We start from the raw sequence: 14,983 nt of genomic DNA, 5'->3' as shown, positions 1-14,983 counted from the left end.
TTGATCTCACCGGTAGAGCTGCCTGTGCATCATTTCCAGTCTGTTCTCTACCTCTGAGCATTGCCCATAGGTGACATTGTGCAGGACGGTGTTAGAGGGAACTGAAGATGAGGGGAAGGACATGCTGTGGCTGGGTACTTCCTGGTAGTGATGGCCACGGCTGCTGTCTCCCCAAAGGCTAAAGATGTTAGAAACCCCTGAAAAAGCTCCTGATGTAAAATGAGGTAATGTCAAAATGATGCATTTACTGCATAGATTAAAATTTAGCCACTGATTATACTCATTCAAGTCATTCTAACCTCAATAAATGTAACTTTATTTATAAATTTATTTATTTAAATTGCATAGTTCACCCAAAAATTAAATCATCATTTACTCATCCTACTTTTGCCAAACCTGTTTGAGTTTCTTTCTTCCATTAAACCCAATAGAAGATTTATTGAAAAAGGATGATAAAAATACAGCTTGACTGTTTTTTCTGCTTGTCAATGGCTGCTTTTTACAACATTCTTCAGAATATCTTGTGTTGTGATACACAGAAGAAAGAAATTTATTTAGAATTAACTAAGTGTAAGAAAATGCTGAAGAAATTAACAAAATCTCTGAGGTAGATTTCCAGTATCTTGTTGAATCTATGCTATGAAGAATTAAAGCAGTTCTAAAGGCAAAAGAGGGTTCAACCTGATACTAGTAAAGTGTACCTAATAAAGTGGCTGGTGAGTGCATCTTTTAATATATAATTTTATATAATTTATTTAGACTTTGAAGTATTAAGCACCACGAAAATATCATTAAAGTAACCTGAAATATTTAGGAAATACATTCTCAGTCCTGTAGGGCATTACAACAGTTTTTTTTTTTTTTTTTTTTTTTTTTTTAATTGGCTTACATTTAAGTGGATATACAACATAAATCATAACAGAAGTTCATGAAATAATCTTTTGATATATGTATATTTTGATACAAATCTGTTTGTAACTGTTAACAAGTCAGGCAAATGTTTTTGTCATAATAGCTAACAGTTAATTGGTTTGGAAGATTGTGACTATAAATATGACTTAAAACATTTTATTTATATAATATAATAATTTAATTATTTTACATTTTTTTAGTGGTGCTACTAATTCCTAGACAAAATTCAGCTTTTTGTGTATTTTTTAAAGGTTTAGTTCAATCATAAATGATAATCAATTACTCACCCTCATGCCATTATGAACCCATGAGGTGTTCATTTAATTAATTTATCTTCATTTAAACATAAAATTAAAAATATTTTAATTAAATTTTGAAGATTTTAAGAATCCAGATGCCTTAAGTGGCTTAACTGAAGTCTTCTAAAGAGACATGATTGCTTAATTTAGTTTAGGCTTTCATTCAGACTTTTATTTAAATTTGAATTAACACATATACATATGCAGCAAAGCAAATATGGTAAGAAAAAGCTCAAAGGCACATGTTTGACATGAGAATGCTTTGTAATTGTGCATCAGACAAGCTTGAGCTTCTCGTTTATAATGTTAAAAGAGCTCTTTGTATGTGCATTTATGGGTGAGTAAAACATTTGAGATTTACTCATCAAGATATTTAAAAGACTTGGATTTATTTTGTCAAAAACATCATTCATTCATTACAATATTTTAATTTGTCTTTTGAAAATAAAGAAAAATCCAATTGGTTTGCAACAACTTGATAGTGAGAATCAAAATATTTAGCCCATGTAAACGTTAATCTAGTTATGTCATTCCTTTTAATTCTTTCCCTTTTATTAGTTATTGAACTAATAAATCATAGAGGCGTTTGCTTTTTGCCGGGTAGTTACAGCAAGTTATAGGATCTAGTCCCCTGGCCTAGCTCCCCGAGAACTAATTTCTCCCTTGACCAATTTCCTAGGAACTGGAAACTGGAAGTGGATTAAGCTGGTCAAAAGTGACATCAAGTGCTGCACTGAACAAAATAAACAACTAGAGGATGTTGGATGCTGTGATCTAAACTGTAATATTATTGTGTGTCATGAGTATTTTGATATGGAAGTTAAACAAACGTATGTTTTTGTGAGCATTCTGAGTATTATTATCCTAAAACATATACACATTTATAACACAATGCTAGTGTTTGGTACGGCAACTATTCTCCCAATCAACATACAGATTCATCATTGTAGTTAATAATGTGCTGAATTAGACCCTATTCTAAAGTAGAAGCTAATTTAGTTAGTGATTAAAATATATCAAAAAGCTAATAATTTTCTACTATAGTTCTAGGAACTGTGTGAAAAGTTCCTTTGGTTTAAAAGCCCCAAAGTTTTGATTATAGATCTGTCAATTTTATCAAATTTTACCATCAGAACCAGAGTCCTACCTGAGAGTGCGTTGAACGAGTTACTGCTGTTGTGGTCCTTGTCCCTGTTAGCATTGCTAACGCTATTGATATGGCTCTGAGAGCAGTCCACCATCACAGAGGGTCGTTGAGTCTCTTCCTCTTCATCGCTGCTTGACTGTGAGGCAAAGATGTCTGAGCTGCGATGAGCAGTTTGTCTGTTCTCATGCTGTTTTCCTGAAGTCTGTGTTCTGAAAGTCATCCTGTTGAGCCTGTCTTCTGTTCTCTCTGTATCTGCTTTTAAGAGGAACTCCATTAGTAATGAAAACAGAGGATCTGGACAAATATATTAACTCTCACACACTGTTTACCTCGAGAGATGGAGTTTCTTTTAGATTGAAAGAACAACTTTGCTCTGCGTGTGTGATGGTCCAGACCGCCATTGTCCGAATCATCAGGGTCACTGCTCATTGACCCAGCTTTAGTGTTAGTCTGTTGAGGAGAATAACACAACTGCTCAAAATCCCACAATGTAAATGTGTCATAAAGCTAGAAAAACATGTAAGCTTACGTCTCTCAAATTAAAAGTGATTTCCAGATTGCTCCAAAAGTAGTCAGAGAACTCTGGATACATTTCCAAGACCTCCAGGACATCATCTCTGTGGATTTTGTGCAGGTCACAGTACGTAAGTGCTCTCACATCTGCACTTGACTTTCCAGGACGAGCATATGAGTTAATGGGCTCTCCAAATATATCATTCTTGCCTGAAAAATATAGACCAAAAGACATTTAATGCCTAAATTATGTCAGATAGTATGGACATGGTATGGAAGTTATTCAGGAATATGTTAGTATGTAACGTGTTATTGTGAATACAGCACTAGAAATGTGAAAATATTTGAAATCAACAGCAGGTGGCGCTGCATGCCATTAAAAAAACATGAACATGACAGAAAACAAAATAGCAAAATGTCCACAAGATGGAGCCACACAAGGAAAACTTGAGGTTTGAAACACCATTAAACGCATAATTGTAAATAAAAGAAGAGTTACACTTGATTTTAATGCCCATACTACCCATACAGAGATCTGAAATTTGGTAAATATATCAAAATTTTGATACTTTGTTATAAATATGAAACTTATATTTGACCCTGAACCCCATAAATAGTCATTTAGTATGAAGGTAAAAAAAAATAAGCATTCAATTAAGGGAAAAAAAATGTGAAAATTTTTAAGTATTAAAAAAGTCCGTCCCTGAGTACATCCCTCACAAATCTATCTTTTAAATTCATATATTTAATAGGTAGCTAGACAAAATATTCTATTTGTGCATATACATTAGTCAGTACTGAAGCCAATTATAGAGCTTATCAAACATAATAACTTACAATAATGGTCCACAAACTAGTACAACCAAAATTATATGTTATAGAAATTATTAATTTAATTATATTAAATACAAATTTAAAAAGAGAAAAAAATAAAAGGAGCAAAAAAAAAAAAAAATTAAACTTTTTGTTGAAATTTTGTAGGTTGTATTTTTTTGTAATACTTTGCTTGAAATTTATTGTAATATCTTTCAGTTTCTAAATATATTTGGTGACTAAAATATTATTTTAATAAATATATCTGTTTAATACATCTGTTTTGTTTAATACTCAATCATGCTGACCACTGTACATACACATTCATCGATAATGTTACATACGGTTGATATGATCATATATGCTATATCAGATTTCCATCTGAATATCTTTGCAACTACAGTACATACCAAACATCTCTGATTAGATTATTATTGGGTGGGGAGTGTCTGGGTAAGGGTTAGGGACATCAAAAAGTTTGAAAATGCCCTGACATCCAGATATAATTACAATAAAATCAACCCAAAATCTCCTTTACCTAAAATAGCCACAACTACATCTCCCTTTAAAATCTCGATGGAGCCCCGAGATATGAAGTATAGCGCTGAAATCACATCTCCAGCATGGACCAAGGTGTCTCCTGGAGGAGCGTGAGTAGTCTTAAACTTCATAGCCAGAGCACGCAAGCAGCCTTTGGAGGAACCCTTGAAAGCTTTACAGCTCTGCAGCAGTGTACGATTCAGATGCAAACAGATGTCAGCCTGTAAGCACTCAGGAAAACCCTTCAGCACCTGCAGAGAGATAAAACACAGGTTGATGTGATAAATGATGCTATGTTATGCTGAGTGTTTGCAAAAATAAGCAGAGTGGAATGAATAGCATCCGCCCAGGTGTTTGTGAATGTGGCTCTGTGACTCACAGCATTCATGTCAATGCCATTGGTGTAGGACCAAGCATGCTGGAAATACTCCTCTAGTCTTTGCCGAAGTGGGTTGGGGATCTGATGGAAACGGATAAACTCTCGAACCCGCAGCATCTGAGTGTGGTAACGCGCAGTGCCAGAGTATAGTCTCTGGATGATGGCGGACACATTTCCAAATATGCTGGCATACATTAGCGCTGTGAAGAAAACAACAACAAATACACCAAAGAAAATGTTTCATTTGACTCAAATTGATTAAAAATGAAGATATCAGGGGCATTTTTTAGAATTAAAGGTGCAGTGTGTAAGTTTGACACCCAGTGGTTGAACTAAGTATTGCATTCCTGGATCAAAACACAAGCAAGCACAGGTTGCCAGATTTAGGACCAATAGGAGTGTGCCTGACAATCAAGCCTAAAGGCTAATTTAAATCGTGTTCTAAATAAAAGCAGTGGTACATTAAATATTTTCCTTATTAAAAGGAGTTTTTTTCCTAATCAACACCTCAATTTGATATTTTAGAAAACAACAGAACTTATGACAACAATCACCTCAGGTACACCTCGTGCTTTATTCAGTGTTAAAGCCTAATAATGTGAGTTTAAATGACATTTTACATAACATTTATTGCCATACACCTCAGATCTTGAAAATAAAATAAACCGTTTGAAATTTTAATTTCAGAACTGTGACTCAACAACACATATCAAACAACACATATCAGTAATTCAGCATGTACATTTAATAATGTTAAAGAGGTTTGATATGTATTTATTAGATCATAAACCTTACCGCATCGTGTTTTTTCTGGTGCAAACAGACAAATTGCTTATCACTGCAAATCTCGTCACGTAGCATGTTGTTAGGACACGGGGTTAGAGTGTAACCAAATAATATTTATATTATTTGCTAATTAATAGCTTCATGTGGAACTCTGAATCTTCGTCTCAATTAGGTGTCTGCTACTGTCCACCAGAGGTCACATTTCGGTCACGGACGCATGCTTTAAGAGCCTTTATGACTGAATGAGTGAAAGTTGGCTAAACTGGCCTTGGGCGAGTTAAAAGAACCAAAACAAATAACAGACGTTCAGTCACTTTTTCCACATGATTTTACATGATCCACACATGATGGTGAATCATTCTGAAATTAATATTATTTATGAATTTTAGTTAATATGAGTCATAGCTCATGAGCTATGAGATTTCATGTATAATGTCTTTATATTTATTTATATTTGTATTTATTTATGTCAAAATATTACTGACAAGCAAGTAAACAAAGCCAAACAAAGTTTAACTTTTATATTATATTATATTATATTATATTATATTATATTATATTATATTATGTTATATTATATTATATTATATTATATTATATTATATTATATTATATTATATTAAATTATATTATATTATATTATATTATATTATATTATATTATATTATATTATATTATATTATATTATATTATATTATATTAACTACCTATCAAAAACATATACTTTTTCAACAAGGATACACTAAATTATATATAATAATAATGTAATTTAAAATTAATGCTGTTCTTCTGAGCATTCTAGTCATTCAATTTACTTAAAAATAGTTAACACAGCACAACATTTAAATGTTGAGCTCTAAATCAGCCTATTAGAATATTTTTGAAGGATCGTGTCTGTGAAACTGAATGTCAGACTATAATGTATATGAATAACTTCAATGTATTAATATAGAAACAGCTATTCTTTGTTCTGAAAGTATTTTATAATATTATTGTTCAACTGATAACTGTACAATCTCACTGACATCATTCTAGAATATGAATAAGCACTTAGCAGCACTAACCTCCGATGAGCATCACACAGATGGAGAAGATCTTCTCTGAGTTTGTGTTTGGGGAGACGTTTCCAAAGCCCACGCTGGTGAGGCTGCTGAAGGTGAAGTACAGGGCAGTGACATATTTATCTTTAATAGAGGGTCCTGATCCACGTACTGATGAATTATATGGCTTTCCCAGCTGATCACCCAAAGAATTAAGCCAACCGATTCGAGATGGGCCGCTTCTCTCCACGTTCCCAATCGCATACCAGATGCAGGCCAGCCAATGGGCGATCAGAGCAAAGGTACACATGAGCAGAAAGAGAACAGCAGCTCCATACTCAGAGTAGCGGTCAAGTTTGCGTGCCACACGCACCAATCGCAGCAACCGAGCTGTTTTCAGCAGGCCAATCAGAGTTGTGGATGTCGTGGTCTATTAACACATCAAAAAATTTAAAATTAAAAGGTTGTAAGTTGACCGGCAGCAGTTATTACAGTTGCTAGGGTGCATTTCTTTTATCACTTTTTCAAAACTGTTTCCAGAGTGGGCACAATAGCAGTCTATGTGGTCTAAAATGTGAACCATTTATCAATAACACTTAACAATAAAGGTACTTGAATAATGATGTATTAATATGTAATCTAAATCTTACTTTATTATGAACTAACAGTGATTTAAGTATTGTGCTGATCAAGAACAAATACAATAATGTATTAATCAACAATTTAGTTTAAGCTAAATGTAACCAACATAAGCTTTTAATGTATCTTTATGGCATACCTTTACTTGAAGGGGCACCTTATCATTAACTTCTTATCTGCTCATGAACTCCTGTGTTTAAACTGGTCATTATGCAGTAGACAGAATACTTTTCTATTGTTTATCAATGTAAACATTCTAGACAGTGAATAACTGTTAGGCTAAAATGAAAGTGTCAATATAGTAATTAACAAACATGTACTAACAAGTCGCCATTACTCACACATGAAGTCATGTGATTCATGTTGTAGTTAAAGTGATTTGATTAGCGCAAGCCATAACTCCATGTACTGGTAATGTGAAGTCTTACCAAACGTGATGTACTGGACTTAACAAATTTAATGTTGTATGTTTACGTTCTCATTTTAACCCTGTAGTTCAAAGTTCAAAATCTGACATAATACAATACTAAATTTAATAGTAGTTTGTTTCTACAGTGATATCATACTGAAATACATTTACTGACCACTTCATTAGGTGCACAATCAATTAAAATATATAGTCAACCAGTCACACAGCAGCAACTCATAGACATGGTTGAGACAACCAGCATCAGTTCAAGCTGAGCACCAGAGAGGGGGTGAAAGGGTTGTATTTACACCTGGGGCTAGATGCACCAGCAGAGCACTAGGTTTGATCTCAGTTTAAACGTAACTATGTTCTAACTAAATATTCATGGATGCTTCTGCTCATGAAAAATGGTAGAAAAAAGATGACAACAAGATTAGATTACACAGATGAGCTTGGGATTGAAAATGAGGAACTCACAGCGTTTTGGTTTAATATAGTTTAGCCAAATGTCACATTTTTTTAGTTTGTGGCTGATCAGTTCTGTGCTGTGCTGGAATAGGAGATTCACATAATGGATGCTGCAGCAAATGCATGATGCTCTCATGTCGGTATGGATGAAAATCTCAAAGGAATATTTCCAGCAACCATGATGAATAAAAGGTCCCCTGAAGTCCTTTCAATTAATGTGTTGACATACTCTCCAGATAGGACATGAAATGTCAAGCACTCCTTCCGTTTTTAAAATAATCAGAAGCATTTAGTTTGAATCACAACCACAGCCACTGAGCTTGGTAAAGCAGTTTATGAAATGTAATGACAGACTGTTAGTCCTGTGGAAGTTTACATGACATTAAAGGGACAGTTCATCCAAAAATGAACACTTACAGTTAATTTACTGACCCTCAGACCATTAAAGATATAAGTGAACTTAATCCTTAAAAAATCTTTAAAAAAAATATATATTTTTTTGCAGATTGCAAGTCAATGGTCACCTGTTTTCGAGGTGTGAAATAAATACATGTAAACAAATTCAAATCAATAAATGGCTACTAATGATAAACTGAAGTCTTATGAACAGATCTTGGTGTAAACACAAGTGTAGAGACTGTGAGCTTCTTGTCACTTGACGATGTCAGTTCAGACATGAGGTGAAGAGAGCGAGGATGTATGTTTTTGCCAAAACAGTTCTTACCTCTGATTGAAGTTTCTCTCACAGGCATGACTCCATTCTGATAAAGTTTCTCATTTCTTATTGTAAATGACGCTTCCTGTCACTTGATTCAATTTTTTACTCTGACCAATTGTTTCACATTATTTATATTTATTAACTTCATTTTTTCATTTTAACATGTTTATTTTTATTCTCAAAAATGGGCAACCATTGACTTGTATTGTTAAATCACCAACCACTAATTAAGATAAAAATCTTCTTTAATTTTCTAGTAAAGAAAAAGTTTGGTACTGCTTCAATGGCCTCATTGTGATAAATTAATTTATTCATTTTCTTTTCGGCTTAGTATCTTTATTAATCTGGGGTCGCCACAGCGGAATGAACCGCCAACTTATCCAGCATACGTTTTACGTAGCGGATGCCATTCCAGCTGCGACCCATTACTGGGAAACCCATATACACTTATTCTCACACATACACACACATTGGACAATTTGGCTTACCCAATTCTCCTGTACCGCATGTCTTTGGACTTGTGGGGGAAACCGGAGCACCCGGAGGAAACCCACGCAAACACGGGACACATGCAAACTCCACACAGAAATGCCAACTGACCCGGCCGAGGCTCGAACCAGCACCCTTGCTATGAGACGACAGCACTACCTACTTATAATTTACTGTAAATTCAAATTTTTGGATAAACTGTTTCATATATGACCACAGACTTCATCCACCCTATCAGAAAGCACATTTAAAGAGTATGTTTATCTTGAATCCCCTTTATAGTGCACAACAGTATGTGCCAGTTACTACAGTACATAGAAAATTGTAACTGTGAGAACAAGCAACTTATTTTAACTACAACTTCAGTGTAAATACAAAAGTTGTTCAGGATAACTATGAATTACAAAAAGTGACCAAAGTATTAAAGGGATAGTTCACCCAAAATGTATAATTCTATCCTGATTTCCTCACCCTTTGCTTGTTTCAAACCTTTATCAGTTTCTTTCTTCTGTTGAACACAAAAGAAGTTAGTCTGAAAAATGATAAAAACCTGTAACTATTGACTTCCATAGTATTTGTTTTTTTCTACTATGAAAGTCAATGGTTACAGGTTTCCAAGATTCTTCAAAATATATTCTTTTGTGTTCAACAGAATAAAGAAAAGGTTTGGAGCCACCTGAGTGTGAGTAAAAAGGAAGTAAATTATTATCTTTAGGTGAACCATCCCTTTAAGAAACGTGTTCTACAGTGATTGTTGAAAACTCTCTCACCTCTTCTTCAGAGCGGTAAATGAGCAAGTCGAAGGGAATGGCAGCAACCATGTCAATGAGGAACCAGCCTTTAAAATAGTGGACGGCGATCCGGCCGGGCTGACTGACCACTTCATCGTTACTGTTCACGTAGGTTGTACGAAAGTTAATCACAATGTCCACTACAAACATGATGTCTACAATGAGGTCCACCACATTGAGTGTACTGCAGGAGTATCCACAGCGCTGAATGACTTCTTCTTCCTCATCGCTAAGCAGGAACGCAGCCGAATAAGGAGTGAAGATGGCCGTGTAGATGACCAGCAGCAGGATAACCCAGTCCCAGACCGCCTTGAATGGGCTGTAGTGTAAGATAGTCCATTTGTGGATGCGGGGAGCCTGGAGCTTATACTCAGGAAGGACATCTGCACCCAGAGACAGAACCTGAGGAGGAAAAGACTTCACAATCAGAGGTACTGACAGAATTTTAGATGAGTTATGAGCGTTTAGATAGTGAAGTGCTTTATTCATCATGTGATCATCGTGATTGAAGTAAATGCTGCTGAACTTCTAAATAAAGAATCACTCAGACAGTAAAAGTTGTGTTTTTTATCTTTATTAAATACACAGCAGTACACAAATATCTTTAAATATAAAGAATTAAATGATTAAAATGTAAAAAAAAAAAAAAAGAGTATTTTGTCTACATAAATATAAAAACCTCCGACAATGCCTTCTTAACCAAAAGGGGCTTTGATGGAATCAATCTCTATTGGCGCCAGTTTATTCATGTCCATTTACATGTATTTAATATTATCAATATTTTTAGTAAAATTCATTATGTGCATATTTATATTTGTTTTTATTATTTTTGCTAGATTTGTTCACCTGTCAGGCTTAAGAGATGTACAATAAAGACCATGGGTGATAGAGGTTTTTCGTACCATGGGCCAAAGCTATGGAATGGTCTACCTGTCAGGATCAGGAATGCCGATTCTCTGTTTTAAGAAACTTCTTAAGACTCCCCTTTTTACCGTTCCTTTTAACTTGGATGGATTATTTTTTTCAATTTAATTATTGAATTTTAATGTTTGTATTTTTTGTTCGTGGTTTTTATAGTTTTTACTATTTGCCCTGTATGCCTTGTAGCGTGTGCACTGTCAATAAAATGTATTATTATTATCACAGTATGCATCACCATATGGGTCATAGGAATAGGAAGTGTGTTTGGATATAATTTATTGTCCATTTCCTGTAAAATTAGAACTGAATTTGTTTTGAAACAAATCTTTGTACTTGACCAACAAAATGACTAAATTAAATATGTAATGGATGTCTTGAGGCAAACATGTCCACCAACATTTCCAGAATTCATGGTTGAAAAGACGAGGCCAAATGGAAGAAGCTTTTTCAGTAGATGACCTTTAACTTTGCACCGATTGTCTTTAACCATTTTTCCGCTAAAGGTTTTCCGGTTTTCCATAATCAAATGCCATGATGAGACGCAACTGTCCCTTACAGGGAATGGGAGATGAGACTGGTTTGATGCATGTTATGTCCAAAACATACCCTTAATCATTAGGAGAATAAGCACAACCCTTAAAGACCATGTGCCTGGTGCACATACCATTTTTCTCGCCCTGAAAATAGCAAAAGTGGATTTGAGCTTACTATTAGTGCTTTTGTGCTGTGTGCTTTAGACTTTGTGCTTAGATAGTGCAAACATGGTGCATTAAAATTGAGCCCCATGTGGCTTTAGTGGTTTAAGGAGTCATAGGAAAAAAGCCTATACAGTTTTTGGGCCCACAAAAATGTTCTTTGAGCTTTGTATGATTACGATTGAACCACTGCCACAAGGAATGTTTGACAATGTCTTTGGTTCCTTTTCTGGAATTTGAACTTATTGGTCAGTTGATGTCTATGGAAGTGGAAGGAAGCTCTCAGATTTTATCTAAACTATTTTAATACGTTCTGAAGATGACCAAAGGTTTGAGGGGTCTGACACAACACAGAATTCAGAATTTTCATTTTTGGGTGAACTAATTCTTTAAAATTAGGCGTTAGCAAATTAAATTTAGCCAATTTATCGGCACCATAGCCCAGTGGTTAGTGTGCCAACATATAGCGCAACACCATTTAGATATCCCGAGTCCGAATCCCAGCTTGTGGACCTTTTCCAATCCTTCCCAATCTCTCTGTAACTTCACTTCTACTGTCCTGTCAAATATATGCAAAAAATATATGTTTTTTTGCCAATTTATAGCATGAGCACATTTCACAGCCTGTCCAGTTACACTAGAGCCCCATCCAATCTTTTCTGCCCATGTATTTAAAGAAACCATTACCAAAAGCTCGCTGCAGGACAGAAATATTATCATATGTTTCTGACAGGAGATGAGTGGGCTGTAACTCAGTGTGGGTGAAATAATGAAGCCGTGTTTAGTCTGAGATTCGCTGAATACACATCACTGCAGGGAGAACATTCATGCTTTTCTTTTGTAAACACACTCTGGGGCTGCAAACTTCAGCTCATTATTTCTTTCCAGGGCCCTAAAGAGGAGACCAGCGTTTAGTTTTTAATCTCAGAGCTCCAGTAAGAGAGTTTTACTCGTATAAGCAATCGTTACCATTAATTATTCTACTAAATATACAATACATGCATAAATGCAAACAACTACATAATATTTAAGCCATAATATTTGTAATAAAACAATAATATATATTTTGTGTGTGTGTGTGTGTGTGTGTATATAAAATCTATTTCTCTGTTTTTTTATTCTTCAAACTATTTTTGACATTTCCTTCAAAATTACAATGTGAATGTTGCACTTATGATGCATGAAATAACAAAAAGGTGTCATCTTTTCAGACATGTTTATATATTTATTATACAATACCAATGTTTTGCTTATGTGTCCATCTGATTTATTTTTCCTACATCTTCATCTTCCAAAGACAGGTGAAACATAATTAATTTATGTTAATCTAATTGTTCTCTTGCTCATTATGTACCATTAAGATGAAAAAAAGACATCTGCAGCTGCGACTCAAAAGCAATTGGGAGAAAAAACAGATCTTCTGGACTTAATTTGTTTATGGTAATTCAAGTCAGGCCATTTTCATAATCAAAAGACCTCGTACCGCTGACACTTGTCCTCACAGATACCGCCAGCACTAAACAGCTCATAAAATCAAAATCACAGTTAGCTTCCAGATTAATTATGTTTAATTCATGCCTCTATTTTGGTATCTGGGTTAAAAATCTTTGAAAAGCCTGGTGTAGTTTCCATCTATTACTCGCCTCAGCGCTCATTCATTAAGCCAAGGCACTGAGGTGAATAAGGTTTAAAAAATAACTAAAAAAGTTTTCAAAAATGCTTGTTAAACACCAATTGATTGATTATGTTAAGGTCTGTTAATGATTTGAGTATTACAAGTTTTTGAATGTTGTGTATAAATATAAATATATTTGTTTAAATTATTTGATGAAATATGCAGTAATTTTACTTGCAAGTAACAGGTAGCAAATCTGAACATTAGTAGTAGTGGTAAACTTTATTGTTTTTGACAGGAAACTTCTTATGGGCATCACCATATTGCTGCAGACATGCCATAAAAACAAACAATAAGAACAAAATAAAATGGTTACAATAATTATAATGCTAATTAAGATAAACTCTTGTTAAATAAACCCACTGAAATGTGTACAATGGTTTTCTCGTATCGGTTCAACCTTTACACTTAGGGACTCTATATCTCTTACCAGAGGGAAGTAGTTCATAATGTGAAAAAAAAAATAAAATAAAAAATCAGTTGAAACATTCAGAATCCTTTCCACCTGATTAGGAACACAAATCTCACAAACCTCATTTAATGCCCAACAATTTTCCATCCTGGCTTTAAGAAATGCATCAACTTAGATTATACTCTACAGATTACCAACCCACACTGTGATATCATACGTGACAATGCTTTCAAGAACAGCTTTATAAAACAACATCATGAGCTTCTTGTTAACTCCATAAAAATACCATCTCTGGTGTAAATGAGAACAAAGCCCCTCTATGTGTGTTTTCCATGTAAAAGAAATGTCAATATAAATGGCCAAGTACATATAGGTCTCTGACTGAGAATTAGGATGGTCATGTACAACCACTCAACGGTGGTCACCAATATACTTTGGGTCAAATACCATTTCTTCTGTTTTCTTAGTATTTAATGATCAAATTATAATTAAATTTTTATACTGTAAAATCAAATCTGTCAAATTTACTGTAAAGGCAGCTGTGCCAGAGATCTACAGTTAAAATACAGTACAAAGCATAAAAGAGATACCTGAATTTACAGTAAACTACCATATTTCATTAATTTGTACATATGTTGTGAAATACTAACATCTACATTGTACAGTATGTTTGTTACACAGACAAAAACACAACCAAAAGCAGGTGGGGAAGGGACAAGGCTCATCTCACATTAACACACATGGCACTATTAAAAAAGATTAAACTAAAAAAGGATATAGTCATTTAAGAAAGGGATAAAACAAAATATAATTAAAGTGTCATGCAGAGAATTCTGGGAAAGTCAGTATTTGGTTATTTACTCTATAGATTAAGGAAATTATTGTTAGACATGTAATAGATTTTTACTGTATCTTTTTTTATTTTTACCAATAGTTCTTAAATTTTTTTAAAGTCAAAGTGATTTGTGTATCTCTTTAATCACTCCGTTATACAGAAAAAACCTTTAGAATACAGATATGAATAAAACTGTGAAGTGTTATGCATTTAAAGTGCCCCTTGTAGTAGAAATTTATGACTTTAAAAATATGTATTGTATTTGAATTAATTAGACACAAACTGATAATGTGTCCCAAACAACAATAACACACACGCACACACACATAAAAGTGTCATTTGGATGCTTTCTTTCCATTAGATTGAAAAAAAATAAAAATACGGCCAAAGTAAATATTTCTAAATTGTTTCGTTCTGCAGTAAAATTAAAACAAAAAGTAAATAAAGTAAATAAAGTAAATATATATTTAACAATATTGTTTTTAATAAAGTAAAATAAAAT

The 14,983-nt window shown here is 34.0% G+C and overlaps 1 protein-coding gene across 4 annotated transcripts in view; it reads right to left on the bottom strand.

The window, feature by feature from the left end:
- Window positions 1-14,983, bottom strand: part of kcnh2a (potassium voltage-gated channel, subfamily H (eag-related), member 2a) — a 90,232-nt gene that overhangs the window by 6,439 nt on the left and 68,810 nt on the right. For 2 of the 4 annotated variants that reach the window (NM_001042722.2, XM_073919484.1), the window contains 8 exons: window positions 9,923-10,345; window positions 6,454-6,859; window positions 4,604-4,803; window positions 4,223-4,475; window positions 2,888-3,081; window positions 2,688-2,808; window positions 2,359-2,610; window positions 11-209 (listed from right to left, as the gene is read on the bottom strand). In NM_001042722.2, the coding sequence (NP_001036187.2) occupies window positions 11-209; window positions 2,359-2,610; window positions 2,688-2,808; window positions 2,888-3,081; window positions 4,223-4,475; window positions 4,604-4,803; window positions 6,454-6,859; window positions 9,923-10,345 (2,048 nt within the window). Of the gene's footprint in view, window positions 1-10; window positions 210-2,358; window positions 2,614-2,687; window positions 2,809-2,887; window positions 3,082-4,222; window positions 4,476-4,603; window positions 4,804-6,453; window positions 6,860-9,922; window positions 10,346-14,983 lie in introns of all 4 variants that reach the window. The other 2 variants (XM_073919476.1, XM_073919480.1) reach the window with 1 other exon arrangement.

The sequence above is a fragment of the Danio rerio genome, chromosome 2, assembly GCF_049306965.1.
Source record: "Danio rerio strain Tuebingen ecotype United States chromosome 2, GRCz12tu, whole genome shotgun sequence".
Taxonomy (NCBI): Eukaryota; Metazoa; Chordata; class Actinopteri; order Cypriniformes; family Danionidae; genus Danio; species Danio rerio.
This window is presented reverse-complemented; position numbering and strand designations above follow the sequence as displayed.